Source organism: Epinephelus moara, chromosome 6, assembly GCF_006386435.1.
Source record: "Epinephelus moara isolate mb chromosome 6, YSFRI_EMoa_1.0, whole genome shotgun sequence".
Lineage (NCBI taxonomy): Eukaryota > Metazoa > Chordata > Actinopteri > Perciformes > Serranidae > Epinephelus > Epinephelus moara.
In genome coordinates this window covers 30,403,461-30,416,480 of record NC_065511.1, presented here as the reverse complement: position 1 = coordinate 30,416,480, position 13,020 = coordinate 30,403,461, and the positions used below count along the sequence as shown (strand labels likewise).

Genomic DNA, 13,020 nt, shown 5'->3' with positions numbered 1-13,020 from the left:
CCGTTGTGTGTGTGCGCACACGCATATGTCTCGGGGTGTCTGTGCTTGCCTTTCTCTGCTTCTACGTGTTAGTGTGTGTGTGTGTGTGTGTGCGTGTCCGAGGCCTTGCCCCTCCCAGTCTTCTGTCACCGGAGAGATTGCGTGGCTCTCTGGCATTTCGGTTCAAATTAAATCACGAAGATGAGTCGTCCCTATTTTTTTTTTTCCTTTCTTTCCAACGCTTCATCCACCCCTCCTCCCGACTCAGCCCCGTTTTTTTTTTCTTCTTTCTTTCTTCATAAGGGAGGGAGAATATGAGAAAATCTAGAAGGGAGGGGAGACGTGGGGGGTTTGCGGTCAGAAAACAAATGCTTTTTTTTCACAAAGGTACAGAAGCAAACTGCACACACTGAATGCCACACACAGATACCAGCGGCTGCTCTCTCCACCTGGAAGTCTCTGCCTTTTGCCACATGGTCAGGCTTTAGCTTCAGCCACCTCACACAAATACATGTTCTGTTTACTGTTCCCCCCCAACCCCCCCTCCCGATCTGCATCCCCTCATCCCACCATGTGCTCTCTGTTGTTCCCTCCATCCGATTCCCCTCATCCCCACGTCTGACAGAGAGTGAATCACAGCCCAGGAGAGAGAAATCTGTCCTCTCACTCCATTAGAGTGACAGTGCCTCAGACTCTTTCTATCTGCTCACTGATCTTATCATTATTCCAATTGGACCAAATATGAATGCACTCTCTCATGTGTGATGCTACAAAGGTTTTTGTTTCATACTGGCTGTCAGAACCACACAGAGAAAGAGACATGAGCATGCAGAGATACACTGACACGCACAAACACAGAAACACACACACACGCCAAAAGCGCCCTGATAGAGTGTCAGGACCTTTTGTCCTCTTGCCATTGTTGCATGGAGAATAATGATGATGAGGCCTAATGCATAATTCCTCTGTGTTACAACAGAAAGGGCCCTGCTTGTCACTTAGGGCTACACAGGCTTAAAGCAGAGCCTTTTCATCCTTGGAGGCACCGTACTGTATAATTGGTGAAACTAAACCCCTCGCCTACATTTACATTTTGACTGATCTGACAGAGTCTCATTCAAAGCCGTGTCTCTGCACCGCTCATTTTTTTTTTTCTCCATGAAGCCACAGAATTCACGTCCAAATCCATTTGTGCGTCTACGAGTATTCAGATTCCTGAAAATACGACAAAATCTGCTCGTTTTATTGCACAACAGCTGCCACAAGTCAGACACACAAGTGTCCACCACCTGTCACATGTGAACAGTGATACACATGGAGACGCAAGACCAGTGCAAGAGAAAAACTAACCACATGTCACATTGTAAATTATTGTTATTATAATGCATTATTATATTACTGTGACATATTAAACCGGAAAATGCCTCCATCATCTTTTAGTTTATGTCTGTTTTGCTGTGTGAACTTTCTTTTTCACATTTTGTCGTGTCTAGCAAAGACTTTTGGTTTTATTTGGCATTCATTTGAGTTTTGAAAAACTTTTCTTTTACATGTCCATCTCATTCCTAACACAAAGGAGGTGAGTGGCATTTTGTTTGTTACGTTCAAAGCTTTGAAGAACACATTTAAGAAATTCAACATCAACATGTCTTTTCAGAGGCGTCCTTGTTGCTCCGGATAACCCACCGAGCGCATTGTAAACAGTTACATTAGCAGTACTTTGTTGTGAAGAAGAAACCATCAACATTCTGTTTGTGTATTATCAAGAGAAATAAGGACACATTTTTTGAAAACACAGCTTGATGTTGAAATTCTGTCAGCACTAACAATGGTACTGTCGATCTGCCAGGCAGTCAGTCCACCACTTTGGTCCAGGCTGAAGTATTTAACTATTTGATGGATTGCCATGAAATTTGGTGCAGACGCTCATGTTCCCCTCAGGATGATTTTAAAGAACTTAGTACTACCTTAACTGTTCATTTAGTAACATCATCGGGTTAAAATTTTAGTCAGTCCTTTTGTTTATTGTTAAATGAAAATGTTAGCATGTTAGCTCCTAAATTAAGACTGTGAACATGGTAAACGTTCATTCATTCATTCATTCATTTTCTCTAACCGCTTATCCTGTTAGGGGTCGCAGGGGGGCTGGAGGCTATGACAGCTAACCCTTGGCGAGAGGCGGGTTCACCCTGGACAGGTCACCAGACTATCACAGGGCTGACACATAGAGACAGACAACCATTCACGTACTCATTCACACCTACGGCCAATTTAGAGTCATCAATTAACCTGCATGTCTTTGGGCTGTGGGAGGAGCCCGGAGAAAACCCATGGTGACACAGCGAGAACATGCAAACTCCACACAGAAGGACTTCCTCACCTGGGGTGTGGAACCCTCTTGCTGTGAGGCAACATTGTAACCACTGCACCACTGTGCCACCACATGGTAAACAGTGTCAGCAAGTATCAAAACGTTACCACTGTCCAACCTATTCTCATTCGTTAAATACCGACACTTTGTCATGCCCCTCTGCGTCTGCGTCTGCGTCTGCGTCTGCGTCTGCGTCTGCGGCTTTGGGTGTCTATATGAGATGCATCAATCTTTCAAGTATCAACCCTTCACGGCAATATTTAACGCTCAGAGCAACTGACGTCATATAGAGAGTGCAAAAGTGTGCATAGGCAGGGGTTAGGGTGGGTCGAACATACACAGGACTTTAGCCTTAAAGACCGCTGGTGTCTCCTGTGTGAAACTAAAACTCAATGCCATTTTAACCCAAACCATGTTTTTTTCCTAAACCAAACTAAGTAGCTTATTTTGAAAGGACATACATGTTATAAGTATAGGCTGTATAAATAATGGACGTAGTTAGTAGAGTTCGGCATTTGTGGCCATCACCATCTTGGGTTTGGGAGCCAGCAGTGACCATATTTGGACAAAAGGGTGAAGCTGTGGAGGAACGAGGGGTGGATCTGAATGTGGTGACGCCTCGCAGACAACCTCTCATTCAAGCAGCTTGCCCTTAATTATGCGTAACATATAAGCCTTAATAAAAGTGAGTTGAATTATTTAAAAAAATTTGCCTCTGTACAGTTGTCATGGAGGGGGAAATTAGCTAGAGAGAACAAAGCCATTTTTGTACTAGGCTGCAAACTTGTGCTGCTGTCGAGTTGGGCATTTTAACATGTGGGTCTATGAGGACTGACTAATTTCTAGAACCAGCCTGAAGTGGCCACTAGAGGAACAGCAAATTTTGGCACTTCTGCATCGGCTTCATTTTTCAGCCCCAGAGGTTGCCACTTGGCAACAGGCAGAAACTGTACATTTCCAGTGGACATGGAAGTATATTTTGAAAAGACACTGTATGCATGTAATAAATAGAAACTGACATGTCGAAAACTGATGCTAGAGGGTTACTAAGAGCAGCATAATTTAAAGTGTAGGGCCACTGACCAAGCTGCTGCAATTGAGGAGTTGGAGAAGGCATGCTGACATGAGCATTGAACTCCAAGCAAAGCCATAAAGAGCTGCTAGCATGGTTGTAGACTCTTGCACCACTAACAAAATTCCTTTCACCTCCACTGTATTGGGGTGGGGCGCATTACCAAGCTTATCAGAATGGGCCAGCAGCAGTGAGAACACATGTTTTCTTTTTGGCAGAAATTAACTATCTCTCGATCATTTCAGTTTTGTCTGCAACACTTGAAACATGCTCGAAGCAAATGGCTCAAGTTGTTTAATTAACTACTGGTTTTATAATCATTGATTACCTAATTAGACAGTGGAAAGTCTATTGTGGATAACTAGGACACAGAGATGACCTATATCATTGTTGAGAGTAAAAGAACAGGGATTCACTTGTGGATTCAATATTAGTGTCTGTCTGTGTTTGGGTGAGTGTGTGAAATCAAACACTCTATCTCTCTAAGGATGAAGATGTCAAACAACAGTGTGTGATGTTAGTAAAGGACGGGACCCACATGTCAGCAACACCAGCAATATGCTCAATATTTACCTTGTGATATGTAAACCTGCTTTGAAAATATAAAGAAGATTCATGACTGTGGACAAACCATAAACACACCAGGGTTTTTTACAGTTTACACAGGCTGACTCTGGAGCTCCCTGCTGAAGATCATGTTACTCTTACACAAAGTTGAGTTTACACAAGCTCATGATATTGTTTTTGTCTCCCTCAGTGGGATGAGGTCAGTGTCCTGGACGACCGGGGGAAGCTCATACGAACCTTCGAGGTCTGTAATGTCAACCAAAATCCCCGTCAGCAAGACAACTGGTTGGCTACGCCCTTCCTGTACCGCCACTCTGCTCCACGGGTGTTTGTCACGCTGCGTTTCTCGGTGCGTGACTGCGCCAGCCTGCGATCACCGTCACCCACCTGCCGGGAGACGCTCACCCTGTACTACAAACAGGCCGACTCTCAGAGGGAGCTGGAGAGGACCTGGGCAGCCGAGGTGAGGCAGAAGAACAACACTGGATGTGCATCATTAGCATGCAATCACCAGAGTTTTGCATTTACATAATATGTAAATACAAAACATCCTTTTGTTCACATTGTTATTGTGAGCAAGTTACACTTGTAATCATTATATTTTGATCAGATTCCCAGGAAGAAATTGGGTCAGGACAATGTGGCATGAAAGAAAAGTTATGCACAAGCCCTCGTTAGTTTTACTTGTCTAGCCATTTTTCTACTTTCTTTCTGCACAACACCCGTCCCAGTTTGAATCCAGAATACTGAACACCAACAGACCCTCATTCCTAGCTATTTACTTCACCAGTCAAATGTCGTCCCCTATCAGCAGGGGAGACTAAAACTGGTCCCTGTGCAACACAGCTGGAGGGAAAAATCAGCACCTAAATTACAATTTTATCTATTGGTGAACATGCAGCATCCAGCTGGGACAGTCCAGCAGTCCTGCAGACATTAAATTAGCTCTTTGTTAGATCACATGAAGCCAAGCTATAGTAATGTTACTAAATTAAGAATCATTCATTCACCTCATTCATCCTCTGTAACTGCTTATCCTGTTAGGGGTTGCAGGGGGGCTGGAGTCTATCCCAGGCGGGGTACACCCTGGACAGGTTGCCAGACTATCGCAGGGCTGACACACAGAGACAGACGACGATTCACGCTCACATTCACACCTACGGGCACCAATTAACCCACGTCTTTGGATTGTGGGAGGACAAAAGGGCTCCCCCAATCCGGCTTTGACCTTCCTCCCTGGGTTTAAACCAGGAACCCTCTTGCTGTCAGGCGACAAAGTTAACCACTGCACCATCGTGGTGCCATTAAGAACATGCCCCCCTTAATTAAAATGCGTAGCAACACACAAAGAAACTTACATAGAGATTAAGTGTTAGAAAATTGGACACCCAGTAACTGACACCAGCTGATCTAGCTAAAACTAACGTAAGCTTCCTTATATATGATCGAGTTAAAGACAGGGCGTCCCAGGGTCCTTAAAAAGTCTTAAACCTTCTTAAATAAGCATTTACTAATTAAAGGCCTTTAAAAATATTAAACTGTCTTAAATTCCGATTGGTTGGGTCTTTTTTAGTCACATCACTGCAAGAATATCTGCTGTTGATGCTACGGGAAACATCATTTTAACAGGAGCGAAACACTACAGCCAGTAATTAACAGGAAACACAACACCTGTGTGCACACAATGCCCCTGTTTTCACCCCTTCTCTGTATTCAGATCACGCTATGAATCTGCATCATTAAACTGAGGCCTTGCTACCTTGCCTGCTTATTAGTTTATTTTTTTTCTGTGCAGAGCAGTAAGCACAAAGCATCATCAGTGACATTTTACCTCACTGCTCATTTTAAACTGGCATCACTGTATGTTTGTGGAGTTGGAAAGAGTTTATTTTCACTTCTGTTGTGTATTTAGTGTGAAATTTCATTTAAAGTTGTATTAAAAAGGTCTTAATTTAACGTGCTTATACCTGTAAACACCCTGAAAGAGTAGGAGACGTGTTGTGCATTTATACATTTACAAAACAACTTAACTTGTTATTTTTGGTGGTTATGTGAAAGTTTGAGATGCTACAGTTGTATCTACACATTACCTAAGCCTAATTAGCTGAGACATGTCTTCAGTTTCAATGGTTCGGCTCAGCATCCTTACAGACACAGAATCGGTAAACAAACAGAAGAATTGGACATTTTGTCACTCCTGGAGGCAGACGACCTTCACACAGAATCATTAAGCAACAGAAAATAATCATTAAGCAAAGTAAAATGCAATCTTGATTGATTTTACACTCAAAACAGAAAAACCTCTCATCATCTCATGACAAGGAGTAATTGTATAATCATCTTGATTATTGTTGGGCTTGTCACGAAAAGCTGTTGAGATTGACGGCCTCTTTAGGCCACACTGTGTGCAAAGCGCATACTGGTGGAGGACTGCGGTTTACAAAATGCTAAAATGTGCCACTGTGGTCGCCGGAAATGTCACTTCAGTCCCACTAATTATACATTGAAGGCATAAAATATATGACAGTGACCGTTTTACACTCATTGCAGGAAGCTCTCTGCACCTCAAGCAGGTTTTTGTTAGTGACTGACACCGACTGTCCAGAGATGTTTTATTTATTCATGCATTTAGTTTAGTTTTTGTTTGGGGTTTTTCTTTTTGACATTTCGAGCTACCGAGTTTGATTTGCCTGAGCTCCATCATGTGCAGTCTCAGTCTCAGTGGGAGGGACGCAGCATTTGTATAGATGAATGCATTTCTCCTGAGGGAAGTGAGATGCTTTTTAAAAATGCAAATCAAAGCCTGATGAGGAATCGGAGGAGAGTCGCAGAAGAGTCAGGAAGCACTGCAGCACTGAAAGTCTTCACAGGGACTTGAGCACGAACTCCCACTGGGGCCTGCATACATCCAAGTCAGCGTTTGCTCTTCTCACTAAACCACTTCATATCGAACATGTGTCTGGGAACTATACAGCAAAATTCTGAGCTTGTCTCTCATTTGTCATTTTCCTTCTTTAACACGCTGTATATTTCCAGTCCTGATCCATCTATCAACCAGCTCATTTTAACGCCCATAATGTCCCTCTTACTTGCTTCCTTCCTGTCAACCACACATTCTCATGATGCTATTTTGTTTTGTCTTTACCACTAATTATCTTTCCCTCCACCATCTGCTGTCCACTCTGCTCCTTCCTCCCCGCAGCCATCCAGCGGAGAGAAGGAGACCAGGGAGGGCTGGGTGAAGATCGACACCATCGCAGCTGATAAGAGTTTCTCCAAGGTGGAGCCCAGCTCACCTCACCAGTACCAACCCAACAGATACAGCCGAATCAACATCAAGACACGCAGCTTTTCCCCACTCACACGCAACGGGTAATCATCGCTGTATTGCTCATGTTTTACTAACATCACCCCTCCCAAGGGTCTGAATGTCCCCCATCTAAACATGTGACCTGTGTTTCAGATTCGTCCTGGCCATCGTCGACAGCGGAGCTTGTGTTTCCCTCATGGGCGTGTCTATCTTCTACCGGCGCTGTCCAGCCACCAGTGTGCACTTGGCATCCTACCCGGCGACACCTTCAGGGGCGGAGCCGACTGCCTTAGTTCCCGTGAGCGGGACGTGTGTCCCCCACAGTAAAGCACAGGGAGGAACGCCCCCTCGTATGCACTGCAATGCTGAAGGGGAGTGGATGGTTCCAGTGGGAGGATGTGTCTGTGATGAAGGCTACGAGCCGAACGTCAATGGATCCGCCTGCTTGGGTAAGTCTAAGTAAAACAGCTTAGGGGGGGTGTTAGAGCAACAGGCCCTAAACATGTCTGGAGTCACCACTCTGTAGCCTCACTCAGCCCCCCACTGAAGGCTTCCGGGCCACAGATGGCAATGTGTGTCGAACATATATCAGCAGACATTACTGAAGTTGTAATAAACATCACAATCTGTCATGCTGAAGTTGCAGTGGCGGTAAACCACCAAACCACAGGGATACGTTGCTCTTTCACCGCGGTAAGACAAAATCCATACGTCAACCCAGAGGAAAGGAAAATTCAAAATAAGATCTCTTCTTTGTCCAGCACATTTCTCCCAGATGTAACTGAGCTCAATAAAACATCAATATGAGATTTGACCATTTTCTCATACTTCTTAAATTCAGCTCCTGAGAGATAGCCTTCCTCTTGTCTCAGACCGATCATAATTTAAGACCTTTTCTTCCCTCACTGCAGTAATCTTCATTCGTAAATAATCAGCTCTGCAGATAGCGGTAAGATCCAAAAGAAAACTTGAATGAGCCTGCACAATTTCAGAATGTCTCAGTGATCAAATTCAAGTCTCATCTCTGTGTTTTATCTGTTCTCAGAGTTGAGAAACATCAGAGAAGCCTAGGAGCACAGTAAAGAAACCCTGCTCCTTATTTCTTCTAAGGCTAGGTTCAGGAGAAACAGAACAGAATTTAGTAACTTCCAAATACCCAGCTGATTTATTTATGATGAGACAAAGAAAAGACTATTGAGAGCAGCAAAATTTTCCTCTGGGACACTGCATAATTCATAAACGTGTCAAGACTAAGCAGTGATACAAGTACAATTTACAAAGTTTCTGCACATTGAGATGCATTGCAATGAAATCCATAAATCTCTGCTAGTCAGTCCTTTTCAGGTGTTTTTTGAATAATGTAGATGTTGATCGCAGTGATGGATGTAGGTTGTGACAAAGAGGTGGTCCTCTATATTTCAATCAATGTTGATATAGGGAATTTCGAGAAAGGGGCTTCTTTATATTGGCTCCTGAACTTTCCATAATGCAACTACATATACTTTTTTTCTATCAAAAGTTTAATAAAATCTAAAAGAAAAAAAAAGATCAGGAGAACTCATTTGAACTAAAACCTCCCAAAACAAATACTGGTAATCGGTCATCTTTTTTGGGGCCAATCTTGACTTACTGACAGTTTTCTTCTTGGTATTTGCTGAGATACAAAGCGTCTGGATCAATACTGAAAGTCACAGCTGTCACTCTGATACACAGCTGTGTTTGATGTAGAGAGACCAGAGGGGAGCGAGGGCAGGCAGGTCAGGTCGGGTTGAAATGAGACGGGGAGAGGCAGCGTTGTATTCGTGCAGTGCATTTGTAGTGATGTTTTACAGACATACCTTCGGGAATACAGAGCAGCTGTATTGATAATCTATTTAAGTCCTGCTCCACTCAAAATGTGTTTTTTTTTTACATTTATGATCATTAAAATGACTTTGACTATGCAGACTTGTATCAATGCAAAGTTTTTCACTAGAGAGATGTATCTACATTCTTCTACTGAAGGGGGCAATGTCTGTTCACTTCCTTAAAATCTGTCATTCAGACATACGCAGGGCAAGCTAGATTAGGTATGTAATTCAGGCAACACATATTAGCGGGGGTTCAGACTTCGACACAGCACTGGCAAAGACACCTGAAACCTCCAGCAGAGAGCGGACGTCTCAGAGAGCGCGAGTTAGCATTAGCACAATGAAAGTTTTGATATGCCGATATATGACAAATTACTGCCGATAAGCGATAAGCGATATCGATATCGATACATCCACTTTGTTCCCCACCTAATTTTAGTGATCATATTATGCATACATACTCTTATCATGTGGGCTCATCAGCTGATGGAGACATGAAGTAGAATGCTTTTCAATGTATGTAATATTCATTCATTGCTCAGTTTGCTCAGCCTGCTGCCCATGTGACCTGACTTTGGATAAGCATGTTGGCTGATTCTTATAGTTCATTTTAAAGCCAATATCGGCCGATACCGATGACATGCCAATGTTATCGTGCATCCCTAATGTAAACCTGACCCTCCTTCCACTATCTACCAAAAGCCAACACATTCTCACACCGACCTTGTCACATATTGTCGTTTGGTCATGGACTTTCCACGTACAAGGTACCCTGGGTGTGTCGGTTGTTGATGTTCTGGGACACCGTGTCAAGTTCTGCCTGTTACATGCATTGACTTCTTTCAAGATACACTTCCGTTTTCACAGGAAATTTAACATTTACATACAGTCTTTTCCAAAATAAATGCAGTACATCGGTACAACTTTGCGAATTGACAGGTTTTTTTTTTTCCTTCAACAGCAAAAGCATGTGGTTAGGTTTAGGAAAAAGAACAGGGTTTGGCTTTAGAATCTTATGGGACGTTAACACTGCTCTCTTGGGTGAAAGTTGGGGTTTGTTGGACCCATCCAACACCCCTCCCAACCACCCCACTCGGACTCTCCCCACCTTGACTTTCGGCCTTGTCCCGCCGCGTTTTCCCCTGCTGCTGGCAGACGCCGTTAAACAACAATGACAACCGGCTGCGTATCATGCTGACATTAAAGGACGCCTTTTTTCGTTGATTTCTGACACCACAAGTTGCTGCCCAAGCTCCAGATTTTGACAGTTTCAGAGTGAGACCCAGCTCCAAAAACGCCATTGTAGCAGATATTATTGTATGTTTTACAAACATTAATGTTGTATTAGTTACTGCCAGTTAGCCAACAAGCTAACAAACAACATAGATGCTAACTGTGTGTACCATTCTGATAAATCTGCTCGTTGGTGCACAACAGACTCCTCATCTGAGTCTGACTGAGGCTCAACATGTACGGCTGAATCTCTCAGATGTTTTCTCTAACGCTAATGCGAACTATCTTGATGCACACTGCTCTTTCATTGGTCAGCCTAGTGCAAGCAGCACTGAGGAAAGTGAAAGCAAACCTTTAAAAAAAAAAACGCAAAGTTCTCAGTTAGGGAGAAAGAGTAGATGTGGGTAATTCATATTTAAGTCCCACTCAAGACACACTTTAGAATATACTTATACTGATATTTTGTTTAACTTTAAAGGAGAGGAGAGGCAATGGGAGGGAAGGAGTGAGGAGATGGGGTCAACATTTTAAAAAACGTTTTCATTTCTCAAAGTGGGTGCGAGTGGAAGAGGGGAGAAGAAAAAATTTGAGACGGACAGGAAGGGATATAGGGAGAGTGCAGGAGGAGGGAGAGAGGGAGAGAGGAAGAGAGGGAGAGAGCCATGGTGAGAGGGATGTGACACATTTAGGTCATGGCGATGTAATGGCCACTCGTCTGTGAACAAGTGACAGAAACCGCAGGGGAAGAGAGGGGGAGTGGAGGGAAAACAGCGAGAGTGAAAGATAGGAGGATGCAAGTTAATGACTTAAAGAACTGAGCAGGCAAAAAATTCTGAGGGCGTGAAGGGAAAGAAGTGGATGTGAGTTTCTTTGTGTGAATGTGTGCGTGTGCACGAGTGTATCCTGCTGCTTATATGTACTTTCCGCGTGAATCTGTAAATGCCAGGATTACAGTAAGAAACTGAAGTCTACCAGGAATTTGAATGGCAATAATTGCTCCGCTCCCTCGTATGGGGGCCCTCAAAGTCTAACTACCTCCAGCACAATTAATCCTCCAATCCTGCCAAGTCAGCTGTAAAATGCATTCATGCTCTTTTGCTTTACATCTGCACTCGGCACGCCACTTGTGTTTGTCTGCATTTGATTGATATTTACTGACAAATCACCCCTCGAAACTGTTCAGCCGCCGGAGCGAAGGCTTCCACCGACCGTCTATGAATGATCCAACATGTTGCTGCCCACGCTGCTCGGGCTTTTTGTTCCAACTCTCGTTTGATTAGGTTTTGTTGATCACTTCACTGACTAATGATGTGGATTGGCATCATTACATTGTTGTCCTCCCTGGCTCCCTGGGAATGTTTAGAAAAGAGGCAGATGGTTAACTGGCGATGCAGTCGTCAGGAATTATTAACAGAAGCTGATCCTTGTTCTCAACAGAAAGTGGAGCGCCGAACTTCCGTAGCTATACAAACCTGTGCATTTCATTCTTGTTTTAATAAAGCACCAAGGACATTTAATAATACCACAATGAGAGCAAATGATAGGCTGTACTGCACTGAACTTATACACCTAAGCTATAATTAAAGACGCCATTCTGCAAAATGTTCATTGTTTTTCTGGCGCCGGCACTTTAAACACAAAAAAAACACTTTATCAAGAAGTTATCTGACATTTACTTCCACTTACAAGTGTGTCATCTTAACCTATATGCATTTTATTAATCACATCATTCAGCACATTAAATAAAACCCTCTGAGGATATAACTTCTCCATTCTTTCACCATTTCATTGAGTTGTATTGGGCGTCTTGCTGTTTAAGTAAATCACCACAGAGAGAATTAATGCTGTTTGATATCCATGTGAGAATACTGCACCCGGCGCAGCTTTGCCCCCTCAAGCAAGACATAATTTTTAGGGACAAATAGGAGACTGTAGATCCCTCCTCCTCTCGGTCTCATGTGGAAATGAATATCAGTGTTAAATGATTGCCTTTAACTACACACAGCTTTAATAGCTTTCTATTTTAAGACTCAAGAGGACCATAATGTATTTCTTTATTTGTGAAAGTGTATCATTATAGCAAAGACTTGAGCTGCTCAGGATGAAAAAATAAGGTGGGAACCAAGTGAAGATGTAAGTTATTATGTTTTTGTCTTCACTTTTTTTCATTCATTGACACATTTGTCTAGAGAGACTTACTTTATTGCAGTGCTGGTGGAGTTGCTTTAGGTTTGCTTTAGGTAACGTTTGTTTTTCAGTCAGTCGCTTGGCTCACCACTTTGCTTCACATGAAAATGTCTATTAGATGGATTGCTATGAAGCTTTGTGCAGACATTGATGCTTCCAGCAACCTTATCACCTGAACAAATGTTGACATCGCACATTTCTGCAAACCACTGATACATTACATTTGTATGTTACTATGTACGTGATTAGGGTTATCACTCGGTTATGGTTAGAAGGACATAATGTTTTGGCTTTAAATATCTGGTTTTGGTGACACAGTCCTGGCAGAAATGCAGCCATGTCTCAGTAAAAAAGAACCAGTTCTGTGATGCCCTGGTCGCTTACATGGTAGACTGCATACCATTAAGGCTCAGTCCTTATCACGGTGGCTTAGGTTCGATTTCAGCCTGGG

The 13,020-nt window shown here is 43.1% G+C and overlaps 1 protein-coding gene across 2 annotated transcripts in view; it reads left to right on the top strand.

Annotated features, from left to right (window-relative positions):
• ephb6 (eph receptor B6) overlaps positions 1-13,020 on the top strand; it is a 60,087-nt gene that overhangs the window by 22,411 nt on the left and 24,656 nt on the right. For both annotated transcript variants that reach the window (XM_050047341.1, XM_050047339.1), the window contains exons 3-5: positions 4,180-4,452; positions 7,192-7,361; positions 7,453-7,748. In XM_050047341.1, the coding sequence (XP_049903298.1) occupies positions 4,180-4,452; positions 7,192-7,361; positions 7,453-7,748 (739 nt within the window). The remainder of the gene's footprint in view (positions 1-4,179; positions 4,453-7,191; positions 7,362-7,452; positions 7,749-13,020) is intronic.